The sequence below is a fragment of the Eublepharis macularius genome, chromosome 2, assembly GCF_028583425.1.
Source record: "Eublepharis macularius isolate TG4126 chromosome 2, MPM_Emac_v1.0, whole genome shotgun sequence".
NCBI lineage: Eukaryota > Metazoa > Chordata > Lepidosauria > Squamata > Eublepharidae > Eublepharis > Eublepharis macularius.
In genome coordinates this window covers 92,417,535-92,440,523 of record NC_072791.1, presented here as the reverse complement: position 1 = coordinate 92,440,523, position 22,989 = coordinate 92,417,535, and the positions used below count along the sequence as shown (strand labels likewise).

General features: G+C 41.6%; 1 protein-coding gene across 1 annotated transcript; it reads right to left on the bottom strand.

Annotated features, from left to right (window-relative positions):
• Positions 1–9,005: 9,005 nt before the first annotated feature.
• COMMD9 (COMM domain containing 9) lies at positions 9,006–22,370 on the bottom strand. Its single transcript, XM_054972522.1, has 6 exons — positions 22,312–22,370; positions 21,446–21,571; positions 20,988–21,127; positions 18,841–18,875; positions 15,242–15,345; positions 9,006–11,419 (listed from the first exon to the last, which is right to left on the bottom strand). The coding sequence occupies exons 1-6, from the start codon at positions 22,360–22,362 to the stop codon at positions 11,279–11,281; spliced, it is 597 nt and encodes a 198-aa protein (XP_054828497.1). The 5' UTR covers positions 22,363–22,370; the 3' UTR covers positions 9,006–11,278.
• Between the last annotated feature and the right edge of the window lie 619 nt (positions 22,371–22,989).

The following is a 22,989-nucleotide window of genomic DNA, read 5'->3' as shown; positions in this document are numbered from 1 at the left end:
TTCCCCCTGCTGTCCTCTGAAGCGCTAAGCCATGGACTGAAAGGAAAACTGCTTTAATCGTAGCATAATTGATGGTGTCACTTACTCGGCTGTACTGCCTGCCAGGTGACAAGAGAACACCAGGCCATCCACAGTAATGTCATGTAGACACATAAAGATAGGATTAACATCAAAAGGTTCCAGTGCTGGGCTTGGGGTGGCAGGCCCGCCCTTCAAAGCATTCTTCAAACAGGCTGAAAATGTGCTAACAAGGCATGAACATGGGGCCTACTGAGACAAAAAGAAAATACGAAGCTGGGAAGATGAGCAAGATTATTTTCAAAGGCAGGCATGCTCATGCAAGGACTGAATATAAAGCAGCAATACTACCTTAGGCTGTGAACTTGTCAAGTTTTTGTTTCTATGACCAACGGGCACTGCCCTGTATATAGGCCAAAAAAGAAAATATTCAAGGTGCTGGATGACTCAGGAAGTGGAGTGTTGCTCTAGGAGATGTCAAAAGAAACAATTTTCCAGTGCAGTGATACAGAGGCAGCCACTGGCAAGGCAAATTGCTGATCTTGGATGATGTGGGCAAATTAGTCCATTCAACTGAGATGGGATCGATGTTTTATAGCTGGCCCATTTGAGAAAGCCTAGCCTCTTGGTGAAGACCTAGACCATTTCAGCAGGATTGGTTAATATGATCATCATCCATTTATGTAATGAAATGCCTAAATATACTAGGCCCTGTACATGAATAAAATGCACATGTTCCTGCTGCAATTGCACAATCTAAATAGTAATCACTTAGTGCTTTCAACCTCAGATATGTTTATATCATCAAGGGATTATTCTGTGGCTGTAGCAAATGGAAAACAAAGGAAGAAGACCCTTAGATCATTTAGGTATTTCTGACTGAATTACGTAAAAAAAGAATTGGGAAATGCTTGCAAGGTACTGGGGGGAGCTTGAGGGTAGGGTTGCCAATTCCAGGTTGGGAAATTCCTGAAAATTTGGAGGGTGGATCCTGGGGAGGGCAGGGTTTCTGGAGGGACATCAGCAGGGGATAATGCTATACACTAGTCTACTCTCCAAAGCAGCCATTTTCTCCAAAGGAATTGATCTTTGTAATCTGGAAATCAGTTGTGATTTCAGGAGATCTCCAAGCACCACCTGATAACCTGGCAGCAGAGCATTCACCCCATGCATGCTCTGCCACATTGCTGAAAATGACATTATTTCTGACATGATACAGAAGCAATAGGTCATGCCAGGGGCTGATTCTTTAAAAATTGGCCCAAAACTTAAGTGTTTGGGGATGCTTTTTAGATAATTGACCCACATTGTGACTCATTGCTTCTGCATTGCACCAGAAATGACATCATTTTCTAGCATGATGAGTGGGCACATGCATACTTTGTGCCTATGCCTCTGGCCTGCCTCTGACATTTCCAGGTGTCTTTTCACCCAGCTGGCCAAGTAAGTGGCAGTGGTGGGGGGCAGAGACTGGTGGAGGCTGGAGGCAAGCCTGGGGGTGGTTATTTTGCCTAAGTAGAGACTGGCATTCAGAATGCAGTGCAAGAACACTGTGTGAATGACCCAAGGTATGATAATTCTAAGCATGCAGTCCTAATTCGAGTTAATGCGATGGGAGAATTCTCAGAAATTCTTTTCCCTCCGGTCATTTGTAATCCTGGTTATTTCTTATGTGCCCCTAGCCCTCTCCCTAACCATCTTCCAATGACAATCACTAGCATCCAATTCCACCTACACTGTAGTTGTGGCAGGCAGACCAATACATAAATAGCCTTTCCCCAGTGTCCCACCCATGTAGATGCTGTTTGGGTGGCATCTGAGTTAATGAGCAACAGTGCACCCTGGGAAGCAATGGCTCCAAGACTCATCTGGGGGGCCAGAATGCAGGCGGTGCAGGGGGAGGCGAGCAGGGAGATGGCATGGTGGCTGCCATGTTGTGATGGGGGCAGGGGATGTGCAGGGGCTGGGAGAGCACGCCCATGCACATCCGGTGCAGGGCCCTCGTTTAGGAGGCTGCCCCCCGCCCACTCAGCACTTGGCCCATGGTGGCATTTTGTGGCTCTTGTGGCATATTGGGCATTGGGCACTGATTCGTTTGGGGGGAAACAGGGCCCTCGGGCTCAGTTTTCCTATTATGGGGATCCCCATAAGGGGTCTGGAGAGTGAGGAATGGCTGGTGCATGCCCAGTTGGGGGCTGTCAGTCTGCCTCACTCCTAGGTGGCAGATGTTTCACACAGGGGTGTAACCCATGTGGCATCCCACTGACTGTCATCCAATGGTTCCCCCCCCCCTCAGCAGGGGTCTGAGGGGGCATGTGGCTTGGCAGGTGGGTCAGCCAATGCTCAGATTTGTGCCCTATGCATGCCTTCGCTCTCTGAGCTGTAATCTCAATAAAGTTGTGGCCTTCTTTACTTCCAACACTGTGTCCGTGTGTTTTTGTCGCCGTGCCCCCTCCCTACTCTCCTCCCCCACTTAGCACTTGCAAATACAGCCCTCAGTGTGTCTGATATCAGCAGCCACAGCAGCTGCAAGGGAAGTGAGATTGGGGGAGGAGAAAAGATGAAGGGAGGTTCTTCTCTGGCTCAAATATACAGTCTGAGCCAAAAAAGAACTCAAGAGTTGTAATGCTCATTTTTATGTTGAAGGACAACTGAATGGCAGCCAAATAGCATGTTACCTGAATGCCCCAAAGGGGCATAGTGTGTTTTGCATTTCCACACTGAGGAGATGTGTGGTTACTGAGATCGGAAGAGGTCTAGAACTCTACCCCTGCCAGAAAGATACTGAAAGAGTCTGTGATATGTGGTAGAATGCAGAAGCATTAGCACCCTCCTTCTTAAATGTTTGCCACTACAGGTCACAATATGTGAATCCAGGCTAGCCCTAGCACTACTCATTGGGAAATTCTCACATTTATTTGGAGCACAGAATGTGACATTATAGCTTTGGTTTACTTTTGTATTCCTAGTAAGTTTTGTATTGAATGTGGAAAAAACTCCAAAACTCAGCCTTTAGTCCCTGAGAAATGGATTTAATGATTTTTTAAAAATACATTTATGTGATTTCTACAGTCGCTATTTCCCCCCATTTATTTAGTACCATTAAATGTTAGACAGTGTAGAGAACACAAGCCCACGTTCAGTCCAGTCCATTGTCTCCAGCCTTGCTCCAGCAAATGCTCCTGACCTTTCTCTTCGTCCCTGCCCAGTTTCCTACTGTTCCCTCCAGTCCTGGGTATGGTTACTGCCACTGGTTAATCTCTTGGCGCCTTGCCTTGCCTTCTAGTCTCTGGCTTTCATTTCTCCTCTCTTGGCTCCTGCCCCTCAATGACTCCTGCCCCTCTGCTCCAGCTGGATTTCTCAGCTTCTAATTGCCAAGCTCTTTTTCAACTCTGGCTGGCTTTAGCAGTATCTCCCTGATGAGCCTTGACAAATGGTTTCTTCACACACAGATTTGGCTGCTAGGTGTTTCTGCTTTGCTCCTAATGTCATCACCACACTGGCTTGCCAAATTTCTTCCCATAAACTGGATCGGACAAGGCATATGCCCACAAATTCATCTGAAATCCAGCGGCTGAGGTCAAAGGAAGCTCCTGAATGGCAAGATGCCATTTTGAATGCACAGAAAAGCAGCATTGTGCTTGAAGGTTAGCACAGAGTTTTGGATCAAACCTACAAAGCAAGCACTGCACCAGAGAAGGCAAGCCGGATAATAGGGTGGCCCAGCTGTGAAAACAAAGCTTTGTTCCTGTTAATCCAGCTCTGGGCTTGATTCATTTAGTAATGCCAAAAATTCCTTTCTGCTCAAGCAGACACATTTTGAATAGCCAAGAAATATGCAGCAAAATCTCCCCATTACCTTTAACTTGAATTTTACCCACTTAATAGAGCTATAAAGAAGATTTTTAAGAGCACAGAGCTTGAATACCTTCCGAATGAGGATCCAAGGTCTGTAGCTTTCTATGGATGATTAGTTCTTGGCACCAGCAGGCACAGTTTCTCCATGCATATTGTGCATGTAAGAGTAAGCTACAGGTTGTCAGAAGCTGCTCTTTGCAGCTTAGTTTTCATGGATGAGAGACAGATGGAAGAATCTATACTCATTATACGTTGCTGACACCAGAACATCCTTGTGTCGTTTGTGTAGATAGAATTTTCCTAAGACACACAGTTCATTTCTTAGCACCCTTCTAAGTCAGCTGAAGTCAATGGGCTTAAAATGGTGTAATTCTGCATATGACGGCACTGTTGTAGAGGGAGAGATCACGCACTCTCATTGCCTATGGTGTACATGTTTGTTTTGTATGTCTTGTCACAGCTAAGAGTTGCAGAACACTAATTGCCCCTATTTTCTGAGTTGTGTTACTTCTTGCAACACACCATGATATATTCTAGAAAATAATTCCCCAAAACATGTCTTAGAACTATTGAAAGACACACATTGTACTCATATAACCATCAAGCTACCTGTACTGGATGAGGATTCATGCATGAGTATTGATTCAGGAACACTTACTGTCTACACTGAAACTAAAGAAGAATGATCCAGTTCCAGTAGGATGGGGACACAGGCATGGATTGGAGATCTACATAGAATCAGGCTTAGGTAGACAAATCTCTATCTAGAAACTGCTTGCAGTGTTCGCTGCTCTTCCACCCAAGGCCACATGCACAGAGTCCCATTAGAAAACCAGCAGTAGCACTAATATGGAAAGCAAGAATAGGATGGTGGCAGATGTAGTTCCCCCTATTTCCATCTCTTCACAGTTGATCACTGTCAGTAGCTGTTCTACCAGGGCATATGGAAATAACAAATCGGAAGGTTTTATTTTCCTTTGGCAGAGCTGGTAACTACATCTTCTTATTGTAACAATCTCCTCTTACTGATACATTTTATACAGAGATGGGCTATGGGAGAAATCAGACCTAAAAATAGGCCTTTGTGAGTGAGGCATTGCCATCAGCTCTACTAGCAGAAAAAGGAAGGCTTCTTGTCATAAAGTTCAAGAATCGGAATGCATACAAGTTAAAAGATATAAACATAAGATATTCTAAAATGAAAAATTAGAGTGCTGGATCTAAAGTACAGAATAGAAATCTAGTCATGGAATGATACATTCCCAGTTTTCCTCTGCTGCAGTTGCTCACAGAACCCCTTGAGATTCTGTTTCCAGGGATCAAGGCAACCGGCAGGAACAATGCTGAACATGCCGTATGAGGAGGGAATTCACAAATACCCCCTCCCATTTTCTACTGGTAGCAGAAAACCACCAACCAAGAGAAATGAATCCAACAAGGATTGGATCCAACCCATAATACTTGCATTTGAAAACAAAGAAAATGAATGTTCAGTTACTAGGAAAATCTCTTGGTCAATCATAGGAAATTCTGGCATGTGCCTTATCAGAAGCCCTTTATTTGAAGCTTTGTCAACATTATTGTTACTGAAATGCATCAGCTCCACCATTCTGGACGCTTTCCTTATGAGGAAGGTGAGGAATATACCAATGTGGCAGCCTTGCTTGTTAAGTCGTACTTGGCTACATGTAACAGGATCCTTTAATCACTCACTACTGAACATTTTTACATCTGACACCATTGTCTTTTCTCAGCTATAGGCAAATCATTTGTCAAGGCTCTGGGCAGCTTTAGGGAAAAAAAAGATTTTTAAACAAGTACAAAGAGTAACTTGTCCTAGTTCCCCTGTGAGGTATGCAAGACTTAATATTGTAGTCAGTCAAAATGGGAAACTGAGTACTGCCTCAGCTGATCACATAGCACCAAGTGATTTTAGAGATCTGGTTAGAGCTGCGGTTCAACAGCAGAACACAGAGTCTGGGGTCACCAAAACACTTTCCTCCTTCCAATATCCTGTTCTGATCACAGTGTGGAAGATTTTTTTTTCATACTTTCAACACATTTTTTTTCATACTTTCAACACATACAGCTTGTGACTGAGATTTTTCTTCCATGTTTCCTTGCCTTACCTAAGAACTGTGACTGATCGGATTTTGTTACCTGAAAGTCAAATTGTCTTTCAGGCACTGGTAAACTTTGTGGCTCTTTAGATGATTTCAGCAGAGAGAAGCATAATGACCATATAAAATTGTTTCCTCAATTTGCCATTTGTACAGGGTTCGGTCCCTCATCTCCCTAGTAAAATTCATTAATTAAGGTGCCCTTTTTGATACTGATGAAATAATAAAGCAGCGACTTATTACAAGCAAAGTGTAGCCATCCCTACAGAAGCTCAGCAAGCCATGTAAATTGCCTTTCAAATGGATTTCCCTCTACTCTGTGCTTTGGAATGACAGCCCTAGCGGTAGCAGCTGCATAAATGGCTGTGTCAAATATAGCAGAGGAAAGAGCTGGTTTTATCAAAGAGCTTTCTGAAACGTATAGCCAGGAAGTAGATAGTGATCATAATTCTTTCAACCATACATTTGGCAATGAAACTCTAAGAGTGAAAGTTCAACTATTTGATGTCCCCAAGTACAGATTTATTCAGTTAATGAGTCTACCAATACCTACCATTTGGAGAAGATTTTCTTAGAGGAAAATTGGGCATGCCTTTTGTTGTTTTGAACTCAAATCTGGCATCTCACCCTCTTTAGAAAAACAAGGTCATGGGAAACACATGGATGGAAATCTGTATGCTCACAGTGCTGCTATTTTACATGGGTATGCCATCTGTAACCAGGAAAAATATATATTTATATATATATATATACACACACACAAAGGAACAGATGGCTATACACATCCCTGCCCTCTTCCCTCCAAATGGTACAAATGAAAAGATAGGTGTTGATTTAAAATGCATTAATCAATTTTAACATCTGCAGCTTTTTGGATTTCAGTGTGAGCCACTTGGTTAATGATCTATTATTGCATCTCTGCTTGAATGAAACATGTTTTTGCTCTGGTGATAGTATACCACTACAGAGCAGAGTATAACAAATAACACTTCCTAATGTTACAAAATAATAAAAAAGGCTGTTAAGTGCAGGAAATACATCCATGTATAGTTCAAATGTGTTAATTAGCATAACTCACAGTGAGGTGATGTTACGTTACTGAGTTGATTCTTCCATTATTGATTTTTTTACAAATAGTATGGGATAGGATATCACAAGCAATTCCAAATATGTCCATTAAAAATACAATCTATTTCTGCCTTAACTACCGTTATGTTCACATACTTTTATTCCAGAGGAAGATTCCTTTCTTAGCTGAGTGATCAAATCTAAGGGACCTCATGCCTGTAGAGTGACTTTCATTGATACCCCCTCTCACTATAAACCTAGAGTGGTTCAGGAGCTCCCCTGCCCATGGTGGGGGAGCAGCATGGGAGGTGAAATGGGCTGCAATGTGAGAAGGGAGTCAGGGAAATTCCCTTTGTCAAAATGAGTTCACATGTAGAGTTGTTGAATCCTATAGCTTCCTTCCCCTAAGGTTCCTTCTACAGAAAAAAGAACCTTCATCCCATGGCCTTTTCCTGATGGAGAAAAGTCTTTTCCTTGTGCTGGAGGAGGAGTTAGTGCAACAGTACTCATAGCATCCTCCCCATAACATCTAGGACCCTGGTTTGCATACTATTTTTAAACCTGGTGTTGGATGCAATCCCAGGATATTTATGTTGTTGACAGACCATGGTTCACTGACAGGGCACATGTTTTGCATGCAGAAAATAGAAGATTCATTCTCTGCCACCTCCAGCTAAAATCTGAAGAGCTCCTGCCAGTCAGAGTTTATATCACTGAATTTGGCCCAACAGGGTAGAAGAACACAGTAGGAGACAGTGTTGTATGTATGTTGCTAATAAAGTAATAAAAATACTATTTAATAAAGCACTATTCATGTACTTAATGTACTTCACAGAATATCATAAGAGAAAAATCTCTGCCTTGAGAGGCTCACAATATAAAATTTCAGCAAGTAAAAAGACAACAAAAGGGTAGAGAAACAAGGTGGAAAAAGTAGACTAAAGGTAATCTCTTGGTTACACTTAGGCAGTGTTTTGAGGGAAGGCTATTATTGACGCAAGTAACTCCCGTTCAGTATTTGTCAACAAGTGCTTTGCATTTTCCAACCTACTGGCTGAAGTAGTACTCTGACATGACTCCATTCATTATGGTGAGATTTTATGCTCTGGCCTGTGTATTATTCCCTATTGTAAAAATTTCACTTGGGGAGGGATCCTGCTTTCCTGTATGCAGTTTTCTTCCTGAATCCTTTTTGCATACCTGAATTATTGCCCTTAAATTACAAAACAGAATCACTGCCAGATTCTACTTAACAATCCTAATGGATGCTATTATAATTCTGTTGCTGGCTGTTGGCACCAAACCTCCAGTGTCTCATCACCATAAAGGGACGGTGTCATCCTGCCATTCAAATAGCATAGGAAAATGAACTCACCTCACCGGTGTTATTACAACCCTTCCTGAAAGAGATTGGGAGTGATTCTTCTCATTCCTAGCAACTGCCACAGGAAGTGCAAACCTGGGTAGCTGAGCCAGAGGTGCAAAAAGGAAGAATCAGAGCAGCTTGTAAAAGCATTTGTTTTCTTGCTTCTCAAACTAAAAGATAAAAATAGCTTCACAGGATTATCTTCCTGCATGCTTTAACTCCAGGCTGGCCAACTGGGGGCCCAGGGTCCGGACAGCATATAAGCATTTTATGTGTTCTGAATAAAAGGATAGTAAATGTTTTGATCACCTATAAGAAAACTTGGTATTCAAAGTTGTATGGGACACATCTGTCTTACATCTTAGGGCTTATATGAAATGATTCAGCCACTAATCGTGCTGGAGCTTTATTACAGCAGCTGGTCAACCATGAGAAGACTGGATTGCATGGCAAAACACAGTCCCAGTTTCAAGCACGACTCCATTATTTTCAACTGGCCAAGCCAAATTGCTATCTACAAGGCATATACGGTTTGCTTAATGTTCAAACACATACTCGTTTCAGCCGTCCAGGCAGAAAGTAAAAAACAAAAAGTTTATTGAATAACAAGATCCCAAGAATGCAAAAATTGGTAATCTATAATAAATGGTGCTGGTCTGTTAGTCTGTGGCAGGTATTGCATCGAATGTGATGATTTAGTCTCCAGAAAGGTCGAAGCAGCAAAGGCAATGAGAGTGAAGCATAGCCCCTCCTTTTACAACAAACCTTCATACAGTTTATGAAGTCCTGAAGATGATGCACATTAGAATAATACTCTAGAGGAAGCAGCATTATTGAGGTTAGCCCACAGAGTATGCAGGGGCATAGCCTCTATAAAACAATAATGTGAGCATAGCCAGCTACTGGGTTGGTGAGCAGAGTGAGCTGCTGGGGTCTAGTCCCCAATAACAGAGAAATTGTTATCATTTTAATAAGAATATTAAAAGCTAAATAGGTGGTGCCAAACCCATCGCTAGGCAAATCAGGTGGGGAACAGACTGGAAGACTTTCACTCAGGCTGCAATCTTTCTTCTTCATATGGCCGGACTACATGCAATGTTTGTAAGCTTTTGCTCATCGCTGCCAACAAGCATTGCAAGTGAATAACGTCTTTTCTTAATTGGCAAATAAGCTATGCTTTGTTCCTCAATTCACAAGGGGTCTGAAATGGAATGAGGAGCATCTGATCCATCCTCATGCCACCCCCACCCCCACTTCTGCTTTCACACAGATAGAGTAAAATCAAGAGTCCAACGGCACCATCTTCTGGGCAACAGATGCAATGCACAAAGAGGACTTATAAAATTCCTTCTCTCTCCTGTTTCATCTCATCACCCCCTGGGTTACAGTCTCTCCTGAAACATTTCTGAGTGAGATATAATCAAAGTGTAAGACTAGACTAGAGGCAAAGATTGGCCAAACCTGCAAATCTGCTCGGACATTGGTCATAAATATTCTTGAAAGGCAAGTTCCTATGTAAAGCATAATCTCTGGGCAGTCAGACGAGCTTGCACATGACTTGCCACACAAATGTGGGAAATGGCTCTAGTCAGAAAAATTGTATTCTCAGACCAGGTAATGTGAAAGTTCTGGTTTTGGCTCCTCTCCTGTAATGCCCATTTCACACATGAGAGTCACATGAGAGTGTATGATGAGATATAGCTGCCTACTGGACCTGAACCTTGTTCTACTACAGACCAACATAGCTACCCACCTGAAACTCAATCCATTAATTTGTTGGTTCAAACCTACAGTCAGAGATCTGGACCCATACTTGGCCTTACTAGAATTCATATGGAGTAGGAATTGATATGGAGTTCCACACAGAACCCTCTTTCTTGGAAGTAAGGTCCAATGAAATCAATGGGACCAACTTTTCTTATAGTAGGCATGTTTTGGATCAAAATGCCAAGATCCCAAACAATGTTCCTGGCTTACCGGGACACAGTACGATCATATAGGGAAGCAGTATGTGATCTATGGTTAGGCTAAATTTAACTTATGGAAGATAGGAAAGGAGAAGCAGATTTGCAGAAATATTAAGTAGCCAAGAAAAAACAAAGATAGGAATGGGTAACAGAACAAGGTAATGTAAAAAATGCGCTGTTGAATGTCACCTCTGACAGAACAAAGAACGGTCTTGTTTTAGCTGTTCCTTGGAGGAAGGAAAAAATTATTCAGAACAAATATGAATCAAGTACATTAAAAATGGTCAGTATTTTGTAAGCATATTACACTGTTATGACAACTATCAGTTGCCATTAGTCATTTCCTTTGGTACTTCCAAGGATCTCACAGAGCTTCTCCACTTCCTCTTCTCCAACGTAAGGGAAGGCCAGGAACTTAACTTATTTTAACTTACTTAGAGGAATTTTGCTGCAAATTCATTTATTTCAAAAGGAGTGCCTCAACAAACAAGGGGGGGGGGGTCTCATACATCAAACTCCTCAGCACACACCTTTCAAGAGTCTTTTGAGACTAGAACTCAGCCTATTAGCCACGTGCTTTTAGTCCTGAATTTCAATTCCAAGGAGATACAGTCAACTCTGCACCTGCTACTCCTCCCATTACATGAAGTCAAGCTTTGAGTTTCTTTAAGCCTATACATAAAGTGAAGTCCTGATTAGCATCAGGAAGCTGTTTCAGGCACCAGACCAAGAATTTTTATTCTGAGATACCCACGATCACCACAAAAAATGTGTTTGGTTGTGAGACAGAAGAATGAAAAGGTTCGTCTGTAAGCTATCAGAGCACGGTTGGCAAGAAAGTTCTTTTCTATATCTGAACTAGAATTCCTCCATCTGGAGGATTATTTATTTGCAACAGCTGAAAGCTGATCACGAATCCTCCCCAAACCGTCAAGCATAGTGTCCACTGTTTGTTTATTCAGCTCTATGGTCAACGCAGTGGTTGAGAGGTCCTTGCCACATAAGGCAGCATCTTCCTGAATCTGAAAAAAAACCAGAGCATAGAGTTAACCTGACATCTGTCTTCCCAGTGTCATTTCCTCCATCTTTACCAGGGAGAATCTTATACATAAGGGACCGCATTCTACTCTTCATTCACTGCAATGCCTTCCTCTAGCCCAAGGAGACTTTCTCCAATGCAAGAGGCCCTTCTGCTTGTGGTCTTTGGGCTTGGGAACAGCTCCACCTCTGGAAATTAACAGGCTACAATCCATATTTCATCATCTTGGAGAAGCACTAGATGCCTTTTGCCTGTTTTCCTAGTTGCAGGCAGGCAGATTCCATGGTAAATATTCAAAATGTCCAAGGGAAGTGGTTTTTGCTTCCTTTTCATTATCCTCAAATTCCAGTTTAATCTTAAAAGTCTTAAAAGGACAGACAGAAGTTCAAGGTGAGGCCAACTATCTGATTTCTCTTTAAACAGACAGATTTTACTTTTATTTTTATCTGAGTTGGTTTATAGCAGTAGGTTTTGCAGTACATTTCAAAGTTTTAAACACCGACTGATCAACACACCAATGCTTCTGGCACAATAACCACATGAGATCTACAGGCATTTTTCCCACAGAGAGGTTAAAACAGTAAGGTAGAGCAAGTGTTTTGCAGGTTTTGAAGTGCTGTCCTGCACAAAAAATTTCAGTAGAGCCTTGCCCACCCCCACAATGCATATATACACTCATGAACAACAACGTTTTTACTATAGAATTGAACCATTTTTGGCCCATCTATCTGACAGCAACTGAGCAATTACACCTCCCATGTGCTTCTTTTTCCTTTTCTTTCTCATGCTCACAAGTAGAATTTCTGCTGTCTTGAAGAGAAATAAAATAAAGAGGTTTATCAAACCTCTGGCAGGCGAACAAATGTGACAGGGGAATGAATGGGCCACATTCAGTTGGGGGATCACAAGTCATGAAGGCAAACTCTCTGAAGCCTCTGAGCTTCATCTTTTCTATGGAGGAGAGCAAAGTGCCCATTTGTTTCTCTTCATGAAGCAACAGGATCCTGGCATCTATGAAAGCCACTACTTGTGGGAGTGGAAGAATATAAAACGAAATGGTCACAAAACTTAGGATATAATTTGGATTTGATGCAATGGAATAAGATATGGAAAGCTAATATTAAAATAACTAAACCAGTTGCTTTTAAAGAAAATCTGTATAAGATGTTTTATAGATGGTACTTGACACCAGATAGGCTAGCTAAAATGTATAAAAATATGTCAAACAAGTGCTGAAAATGTGTGAAACACACCGGAACATTTTATCATCTGTGGTGGACATGTAAAGAAGTTCACAAATTCTGGATAATGGTGCATAACCTGTTACAACAAATTTTAAAATGTACAATCCCTTTTAAATGAAAATGCAGAAATGGACAAACTAACTTCATTAATGAAAGGACAAATAGAAGAAGATTTTGCAGCCCCATGGACACCATTTTATTAATGGATAAAAAACAAATATAGTGACGTGAATGTAATAACTATATGAAGACACTACTGTAATTTATTACTAATAATCACAGTTAAATGTTTGATGAAATGCTATGATGAAAGGACATAGATAAGTAGAATTCTAACTCGAGCAGACTCTATGATATATATTGGATATTCCCTCCCTACCTTTTCCCCTGTCCTCCCCTATTCCTATGAGAGAAAACCAATAAAAAGCTATTTTTTAAAAAAAGAAAGCCACTACTTGTGTGCTTGATCCTTGCCCATCTTGGCTGTTAAAATCAAATAAAGATCAGATAAGTGAACCACTGCAATGTACTGTAAATCAATCGCTAACTCAAGGCACCTTCCCCTGGCCACTCAAACAGGCAGTCATTCGTCCGCTAATTAAAAAAACATCCCTAGACAAAACTGATGTAGCCAATTATCACCCAGTCTCTAATCTGCCCTTTCTGGGCAAAGTGATAGAGAGGGAAGTAGCTGACTAACTCCAGTCCTTCTTGGATAATTCTAGTGCTCTGGACCCTTTCCAGACAGTTTTCAGACCAGGGCATGGGGCAGAGACAGCTGTAGCATTAGTGGATGATCTCCGTCTGAATATAGACAAAGGCCATGCCTCCTTATTGCTCCTCTTGGATCTGTCTGCAGCCTTTGACACAGTAGACCATGCCATCCAGTTGAGGCGTCTAGAAACAGAAGTGGGCATCAAAGGATGTGCCCTGGATTGGTTTAAATCATTTCTAATGGAACGGACTCAAAGGGTTGCCGTCGGAGACCAGCTATCTCCAGAATGGGACCTATTTTGTGGGGTTCCACAGGGCACAATCCTATCTCCCATGTTATTCAACCTTTACGTAAAACCTTTAGGAGAATTCATTCACAGCTATGGAATTGGGTGTCATCAATATGTGGACGACACCCAACTCTATATCTTGCTATCCAGGTCCCCGCAGGATGCAGTGGAAATCTTAGATCGCTGCCTGACAGCCATGGTGAAATGGCTGAAGAACAACAAATTGAAATTAAACCCAGACAAGACCAAAGTGATGCTTGTTGGGAAGGCAGATATTCTGAAGGACACTGTACTCCCCACTTTCGATGGAGTTTGTTTGACCCTCACTGATTCGGTTAAGAGCCATGGGGTTATACTGGATCCAGCAATAAGACTAGAAAAACAAGTTAAGGCAGCTGCAAAAAATGCTTTCTACAATCTCACTCTAGCCTGGCCACTGGATCCATGCTATGGTAACATCAAAACTTGACTATTGTAATGCACTACATATTGGTCATAGATCCAGAGGAGTTAGCCGTGTTAGTCTGTAGTAGCAAAATCAAAAAGAGTTCAGTAGCACCTTTAAGACTAACCAACTTTATTGTAGCATAAGCTTTCAAGAATCACAGTTCTCTTCGTCAGATGCTGCATCTGATGAAGAGAACTGTGATTCCCGAAAGCTTATGCTACAATAAAGTTGGTTAGTCTTAAAGGTGCTACTGGACTCTTTTTGATTTTACATATTGGTCTTCCATCTAAGTTAACTTAGAGGCTCCAATTGGTGCAAAATGCTGCAGCTCGACTGTTAGCAAGTGCAAGCAGGAGCATGAACATCACTCCCATCCTGCAGTCACTCCATTGGCTACCTATCAGCTACCATGCTCAATGGCCTTGGCCCAACATACCTATGGGACCGCCTCCCTCCCTATGTCCCTCCACAGCAGCTTCGCTCATCCGAACAGGGTCTCTTGCAGGTGCCAGCCTGCATGTGGCCAAAATCAACTGCAGCCCGTACACGGGCCTTCGCTGTGGTGGCCCCTACCCTATGGAACAGCCTGCCTGAGGTCAGGAGAGCTCCCACGCTCTTGGCTTTCCGCAAATAATGCAAAACCGAACTATTCAAAAAGGCTTTTTTACTCACATAGGAGGGTGGTATTACAGGAAGGGGGTCTCGGATGTTTCACCAATGAGTTCGGAACCATGGGCTCCACCATTATGTTGCTTTACATATTATCTGTTGCTTTGAATATGTACTCGTATATATTGCTTGTGCTTCATGTTGTCTAATGTCAATCCTAGAATGATTTATGTTCCGTTTCAGCAATTCTTCAACCCTGCATTGGATCCTTGCAAATGCTATGTCTCTGTAAACTTGTTTTCATCTACCCTATGACATTGTTTATGGAAATGTCCTTGACACTGTGTGGAAATGCCTGTCCTTGTCCTTGCTACTGATTGTACTGATCTCACATTATGTAATCTGCCTTGAGTCCCAGTGAGAAAGGCGGAATATAAATGACATAAATAAATAAAATAAAATAGGACCAAAATAACAACCACCTGGCCAACGAACAATACCTTTAGCTGTAGGAGGCAGGTGGGGACAACCATTCTGCTGACACTGTCTGAAGAGGTCTTGATGTCCACTCTCCAGTCCATATCAATCAGATGGGGCAGAGAAACTGTGGAATGAATGAAACCCACTGATGGTGAACTTATACTTTCCATTATTCATAGCCTCTACTACAGGGGCCATTAAACAGTAACAAAGCTGTTCCTGCACACTTCTTGCACACATAGTTCAATAGAGCTTGTGCTGGTTTCCTAGTTTGGGAGATTATTGTCCAATATAAGACCAAATAAGAAAATGGGAGAAGTTTATAACCCAGTTTCGGGAACTGGAGAATTTATGTGATCTCACAGTTATGTACAGCTTAGTGGTACAGCCAATATTTTACATGTAGAAGTACCTCTGTTTCAATTCCTGGGGTCTAAAGGATCTCAAGTAGAAGGGCTGGGAAAGTTCTCCACATGAGAGCCCACGCAGACCTAGTGTCAGTCAAGCAGACAATGAGTTACATGAACTGATGGTTTGACTCAATGTAAGGCAGCTGAAGGTTATGGTAAAAATGCAGCCATGTCCTCTCATTGCAAGGTATGGGAACTATTAGTTCTGCAAGGCTCTGAAGTCATATAGTCCAATTTCTTGTGGTACAATGAGATAGTCCATGACTAGAACTAGGTATATTCCAAATGCCCATGAATTAACTTGGAGCGGGGAGCAAGTTTCTAACTTGCAAGCTAGGGGGAAAAATGAGAAAAGTAAAACTGAGAAGCCAGTATAAGGTTAGTTGAGCAAAAATAATCCAAAGTCCACTGTTTAAAATACACAAATCTGTAAGCTCACACTCCTAACAGATTGGCTTATAGTATCCACATTATCTTCTCTAAACATTTGTGCCAGGGTGGCTTTAAATATTTTGATGCTCACATCTAAATATTTGAAATGAATTTTCCTAGGCCTGGTCACCAATGTGGGCTTTACCCACCTCTAAAACAACTTTTAAAAATAGGAACTAAATCCAGCTCAGGAGAATCATGTTTGTTGTGAAAGAGCTAGAGGTCAGACAGGCATTCACTGCCAGGAAGTGAAAGAAGGGTCAAGCCTGGCCTGTTACATTTAACAGTAAGTGAATGCTTCAAGCCATGAACCTTGAAAAGTAAGGCGGCAAGAAGCAACACCGGGGGGGGGGACCATAAGAGTGGCAAAATGTCGATACTGCTTAGAACAGACAATAGGAACTAGATTACTGCAAACATTTTTTCCAGATCCCTCCTTGTTAGAGGTATCCACCATCCATTTTTTTAAGTGACAGTCCTAAGTGGCAGATTGATTACCTATTAGTTGATTGCTACCATCTTGTGAATTTTTAAATATTTATACTGTACTGTTGTTATTGTGTGGTTATGAATGTTTTTTATTGGATGTAATCCGTCCTGAGACTGCCTGTGCAGGGAGGGTGGAATAAAAATCTAAAACAAACAAACAAACAAACAAACAAACAAACAGTTCCATGGCTGAATTTACCAGGAATTTTTTTGCTAATATGAATGCAGAACTTGTTTAAACCTGGACCCCACCACCACCACACACACTTTCAAGCCTATCTTTATAATCACGGGGGGGGGGTCCTTGTTTCCCCTTTTATTGACAGAATTCAGAATGTAAACTCCTCAGTGGAGGGGCCTGCCTTTTCCTTTCGCTCCTCCATAAACTACTATGTCCCTGTGAACAAAACAGAAAGGCAAACAGATGCCATGCCATCCAAAACCACCACCTGCAATGGTTTGCTTTCCTTTTGCACTTTCTATCAACGTGGCATAATTAAGAACACGATAATTGTAGTAGCAATGCTGGAGGGTAGAAGCAGAATGAAGAATATGTCTCATTTTCTGTTTGACTAAAAATCAGCCTTTAGCTGGTAGAAGCTGCCATTTGTTTCTCTCTGCCAGACTAAGGTATCAGTGCTCTCACCTAATCCATCACAGGCACCATATGTGCATGCTGGAACAGCCAAAGCAACACAGGGAAACTACGCAAGAATGTAGTTTTATTTAGATATTTATACCTCATTTTCTGCCCAATGGGGGCACAAAGTGGTATATCATCATGTTCTCCTCTCCTCCATTTTATAGTAATATTTTATCCTGTGAAATATGTTAGGATGAGAGTGAACGATTGGTTCAAGATCACCCAGTGAACCTGCATGGCAGAATGAGAACTCAAACCCAGGTTTCCCAGACTCTAGTCTCACCCCAACTAGTACACTACAATGCTATAGTGCAATGCTGTCTTCAACCAACAAACAATGCTTGAGACTTTCTGCTGAATAGCCACTAAACTGTTACAGTAAGAAATGTACAAAGGGCAAGAGAAGCTGAGTTACTGAACTAGGCATGCAACCCTTTGCAGAGCTGTTCCAGTCTAAGCCCACTGGTGTCTGCATGTCCTTCAAGAGAAGCACCTCTAAGCCAGAGACATCTTCCTGCAAGGTCCCCAAACATGCAAGCATTTTTAGAAGCGAGCAGTTTTCTAGCCCTCAGTTACAATGGTATGGTTGGAAGCAAACTACTACTGAAATCTCAGAAGCCAGACAGGTTGCCCATTACGATTTCCAGTGGCTGGCATGGAAATTTAGTGCCTGAGATGGCACCTTACTCACTCCCATGATACACAGGAGAAGACCGTGGCTATTTAGAACAAATGGAGTGGTGCTCAGACACCAACTTTCCAGCTTCTCCTTCTCACTGCAGCCTGCTGTGCGTCTGAAATTGTGCCCAGGGGATGGGGGTGGGCGATCATCCCTAAGGTCAGCATGGGAGGTCTACAGTGAGCCCTTTTCTACCACAATCCAAAATACAGTTAGGAGACTACAACTGATACAAAGACACAGAATTTTCAGTAAAGCATCTGCCATGTTGATAAAACTAATCTCTTCGACCCGAATCTGTTGCCAATGATTTATATCGCAACCATACAGTGTCTCTCCACGTTTTTCCTTCTCATTTCCACTGTTGCGTTTTCAGTGTAATGCTTCCTGGAACCGCCTTTCCTTCGTTTACTGTGAAGCCCAGGTTTTCTCCTTCTTTAAAAACTTATTCAAAATTTACTTCTGTGGTGGAGTTTCTCTAATAAGTCCACCAACTTAACTATCTCTCTGATCAGCTAACCCACCCCCTACACTTAGCAAGCCTATGCAGATCCCATTTCTCCTGCAAACCCTCCCCTCCCCTCTCACCTTCCTGTTGCCATCTTACTTAGAACTGTTTCAAACAAGACAGATTTTGTGCACAGATAACCACATTACATGCAGAAGGTATATATGTATCTCATTTGACATTATATTCGTGGCAAGCCTTGAAGATCTGTGGCAGGTTTCCCAAGGTGAAGTAGGTAGGCAGGCATCTTATCTCATGAAATAAGATATAAGAAGCAATTGCCATGTAAGGCACTTGCCTTTTGCAAAAGGACCATAAGCAGAGACCAGTCCACTTCTGCATTGTTCACACCATTGTTCTCCGGCACTAAATAAATGTACTAAGAATCATTACTGAAGAAATACAAAAATGACCGTTTCAGAAACATAGGTTACTCCACCTCACTATCTGCTACTTACTCTGACTGGCTTGTACTTCATTTCTCCAGGCAGATCTGATAAAAGGGGAAGAGAACACAGAACATCATCACTTACTGTAAAACAAAGTAGTAGAAGTGGAATCAGGCACGTAATTTTCACCAAACTGTGTTGTAAACACTGTGTCTGAAGGAGTACATGAGTGATTTCAGTGCCAGCCACTACAGCCAACTGGATTTGACTGTTTCTACAGGTATCTGTCTTATACTGCAGCTTTTCAGACAACCTGGTTCTTCTTGATTGCCACCACCTTGTGACTAAAATTAACTTCTCAAGGGGCAAGGGATCAAAGAGTGAGAGACAACAACACAGTTGACTTCTTTAGAGAGAGTGCTTCCTCACCTTTGAAATGCCCCCTACAGGAGGCTTGCCTGGAGCCTACCCTGTTTTCTTACAGGTGCCAAGTTAAAATATTCCTCCCCACCCCCCACAGGCTTTTAACAAAGGGATTTTATATCTTTTAGCCATATGTGGCCTGCTTCTGGTATAAAGACTGTTTTAATTGTATCATTTTAGGTTGCTTGATGTATGTGTTAAATTTTTAAGCCCTATTTTAATGGCTATGTTTAAATGCTTTAATTTTTTGTTTTAACTGTAAGCCTCCTCGAGCAGGTTTCTGAGGTGAAATAAATGGATAAATAATGGACTTCCTTCATCCTACCTGCTTGGGAATCCAGGACAACCATTAGCCCTGTTCACACATTACAGTGTGTGTGTGCACATCTGTCTTACAAAAAGCAGGCATGTGTTCATGTTACAAATGAAAATGAGTCCTGTACCAAGATAAAAGTGGGGTTTCAGTCACATGTTAAGTTGCCCATGCATTGAATGTAACATGAGAAGTGTTCAATTCACATATAAAAAAAATTAAGTGTACTCTGTACACTGATTGTATGTACATTTAGTGTAACTTATTATCAAGGCTACTCACTGTAGTCAAGAACAACTGGATAATGACATGATGTAAATGATCTACAAATTTATTAAAGCATTAAGAATAGTAAATGTAGAACTGCAGTGGTCTAAAGTAATGAAGATGGATCAAGCATCTAAAAAGTATATTTGAATTCAAGCCACGTACCTACACCCTGCTTTGATCACCTGAGTGGAGTAAAAATAGCCATGAACAAAAACAGACGAACCGAATGTGAGGTTCAGCCTCCCCTTCTCAGAATTATTTGTAACACTGCATAAGCCAGTTTAATTGTCATGGCTTGTCCCTCTGTGGCATCGTTTTGCAATGTGCTGAGAACTTCGTTGGAACTCTCATGCCTTTATAGAGTCCCTATCCCCAATATAATTCTCTGCAGGAGAAACCAAAACTGTTAACATGATTTGTGCATGAAAGCTTGCAATTAGTCACTAAGGCTGTCTCTTAGAAACAACAAACACGCTGTACTTCAGATCATAAGGCATGTTATTCATGTCGTTTATACACCTTTGCTCCCAATGGGGACCCACAGTGGCTTACATCTTTCTTTTCTCTTCCATTTTAACCTCACAACACCCTTGAGAGGTAGTCTTGACTGACTGTACGCACCTGGCCCAAGTTCACCCAGCAAGCTTCCATGGCAGAGTGGAGATTTGAACCCCAGTCTCACCGACCCTATGTCTGACATTCAAATCACTACACAACACTGGCTCTGACTGTTGTGTCTGACTCAGTTTCTATGATTAAGTTTTTAACATAAAGAAAGCACTGAAACACAATAAAAGCTGCCACACATTTCAGAACTGCATGCTGAAAAGGCCAGTTCTTCACAGTTACACATTACAAAGCAGATGGTTCTACAGTATACTTCAGTTACCCAATAAGAACGCCATATTACCTGTAAACCAAAATGATAGTTCCTTGCTTCAAAGAACCAGAACCACTTTCATGAGAAAGCAGCACATCTCTGGCTGTATGCTTTTGTTTTCTATCCTGTCTCCAGGTGAGGCAACCTCAGGAGACAGAGCTAAAAAGTACAATTTTGAGCAATTCAGGAACCTCCTTTATAAGTCATCAGCCATCATTTGCAATCCTTGATTTTTCTGTTCAGACAATCCTAGTGATGCTTCTTTAACCATGATTGGTACAGTCCAAGTCATACCACTTCCTTACTCAACACCACAAAAAGGATACTTACAAGTTTTCCAGGATTATCTTGGTCAGAAGGTTTTTAAGGTTCTGGTGGAAGCCTTCTGGAAAGAGGGAGAGGATTTCTTCTGGGGAGGTCAGGCCACGATGCACAACATGCCTTGAAAGGTTGTGTAGAGAGCAGATTAGCTGTGGGAAGAATGAATGTTTTTTAAAGATTTTTTTTCTTATTACTGTCACATGTGAAATTAACTACATCACAAACTCAGGGAGTCTTCTTGCCATCTAAATTCCATCAGGGCCTGAACCTTGTTAGCCAGTTCTCCCATGCAATTCTTCTTCTTTGCCCTTAAACTCTACTTCCTTACCTTTTTCCTACAATAGAGCTAGGTACTTTATCTTTCCTGAATTTTGATGCCTATTCTCCAGTTCCAATCACCGCCCTGCTGCCCCAGGGCTTATCAATAAGACAACTTGGTCAAATCTAAAAAGGTAACCACTACTTACCTGCTTAGCTTCATTTGATGTAACTGAGAGAGTGGAACAAGTGCCCTCAATCAGTTTCTCTGAAGCACTGGCTGAACTCAAAAAGCACTCCTGGCAAAGGTGCCGGACCTCATCTTTTTTTGAAGCCTAGCAAAAAGAAACATTGTGACCCTTTTGAAAACACAGAATCGGGTGGTAGTCAGTAGTGAAAATGGTTTTTCAGACAGATCAAACAAGCCCTTTCGTGGCCAAGCCAAGACAGCTGCCTGGATGCTCTATGTAAAGATGCAGTATACCTCTGAACATACAAAGATGGGGAAAGTCATCTTTACATCTTACTGTTACTTCTATAGCTCTTTTATTTTCAGTCATTTTAAGCTTAGTATGCATAAGACTGAAAACATAGTACTCTTTCACAGGATTTTATATTGTGTGAAAGGACCATTAAGATTTCATCTAAGTGATCTGTCAAATGAGGTGCTGTAGCTCAGCTGGGCACTTTTTAGCAAATTCTCAAACTGAAAAATGCAAATCAAAAACATATTAATCTACTCATTAACTGAATTGTTTTTAAAAGAACAGAAATAACTCTATATCATCCAGAGGATAACCATACTTGAATCTCATCTGATGTCGAACCTCAGATTTTACCTTTATTAACTCATTCTGGCTAAGTCTCAGTCGGGATTTCCTGTAGACCTCACTAACACTACTGTTATAAAATCATGTCTTACAGTGTTTTACAAAACAACGGTGCTAGGGATAAGAGACAAATAAGCATTTTTAAATATTATCTTCATCCCAAAGCAGTATTGCCTCATTAAAATCAGCAGAGCTGGAAGATTTCACGACAAATAATATTATCCCAGTGTTAAAGCTGTACTTACTTTCAGTAAGATCTGAAGCGCAGCAAACTGTTCCTCGTTCAACACAGCCATCTTTTCCAGGTCACATGACCACCACTAGCCCAATTAAAGAAGAAGAAAATAATTTGGCTCATTTTTTTAAAATGAGCTGCTCTGCATCTTGGGAGCTGTAGTCCTATGGTAATCCAACAGTGGAAGAAACATCGGAGTGTCTATTTTATTTTTTACGAAGGAATTCAGTGAAATCCGTTTCCCTTGTATTTTTATTATTATTTATCACGAGCAACTATACTTCTTTCAACGGGGTTGTTTCACATAAAATCTGCATATTGCCAATTAAATAACAATTAATACACGGTTCAAAAGAATCGGATATTCTTGGAGCAAAAAACAAAAATACATGGAGCCTGCTTCCGCGCTAGGCAAATGTTACATAGCTAGAATTGCTAAAGATACAGCGTTTATCGGTTCAGTCTCCTTTCTCCTAACGCTCCCCTGGTATCAGAAAACAACAATATGCCCCCTATTAAGAGGTTTTGGGACAGGGTAAAAGCCGGAACGAGACGGAACAGGCCAGAACGGGCACTAAAGAAATGCCAGTGCCACAAAAGAGGGGGGGATGTGTTAGAGACATTCCAGAACAATATTTTAGAAATGAAAACTCTGGACTGGCACCCTTCAATTAACCCGTTCCATGCC

Coding starts and splice junctions, on each gene's coding strand:
- COMMD9 (XM_054972522.1), bottom strand. CDS start 22,362: ATGGCTGTGTTGAACGAGGAACAGTTTGCTGCGCTTCAGATCTTACTG. Junction 18,876..20,987: donor AAGATAATCCTGGAAAACTT/GTAAGTATCCTT, acceptor CCCTTTTATCAG/ATCTGCCTGGAGAAATGAAG. Junction 15,346..18,840: donor TGAAGTACAAGCCAGTCAGA/GTAAGTAGCAGA, acceptor TTCATTCCACAG/TTTCTCTGCCCCATCTGATT.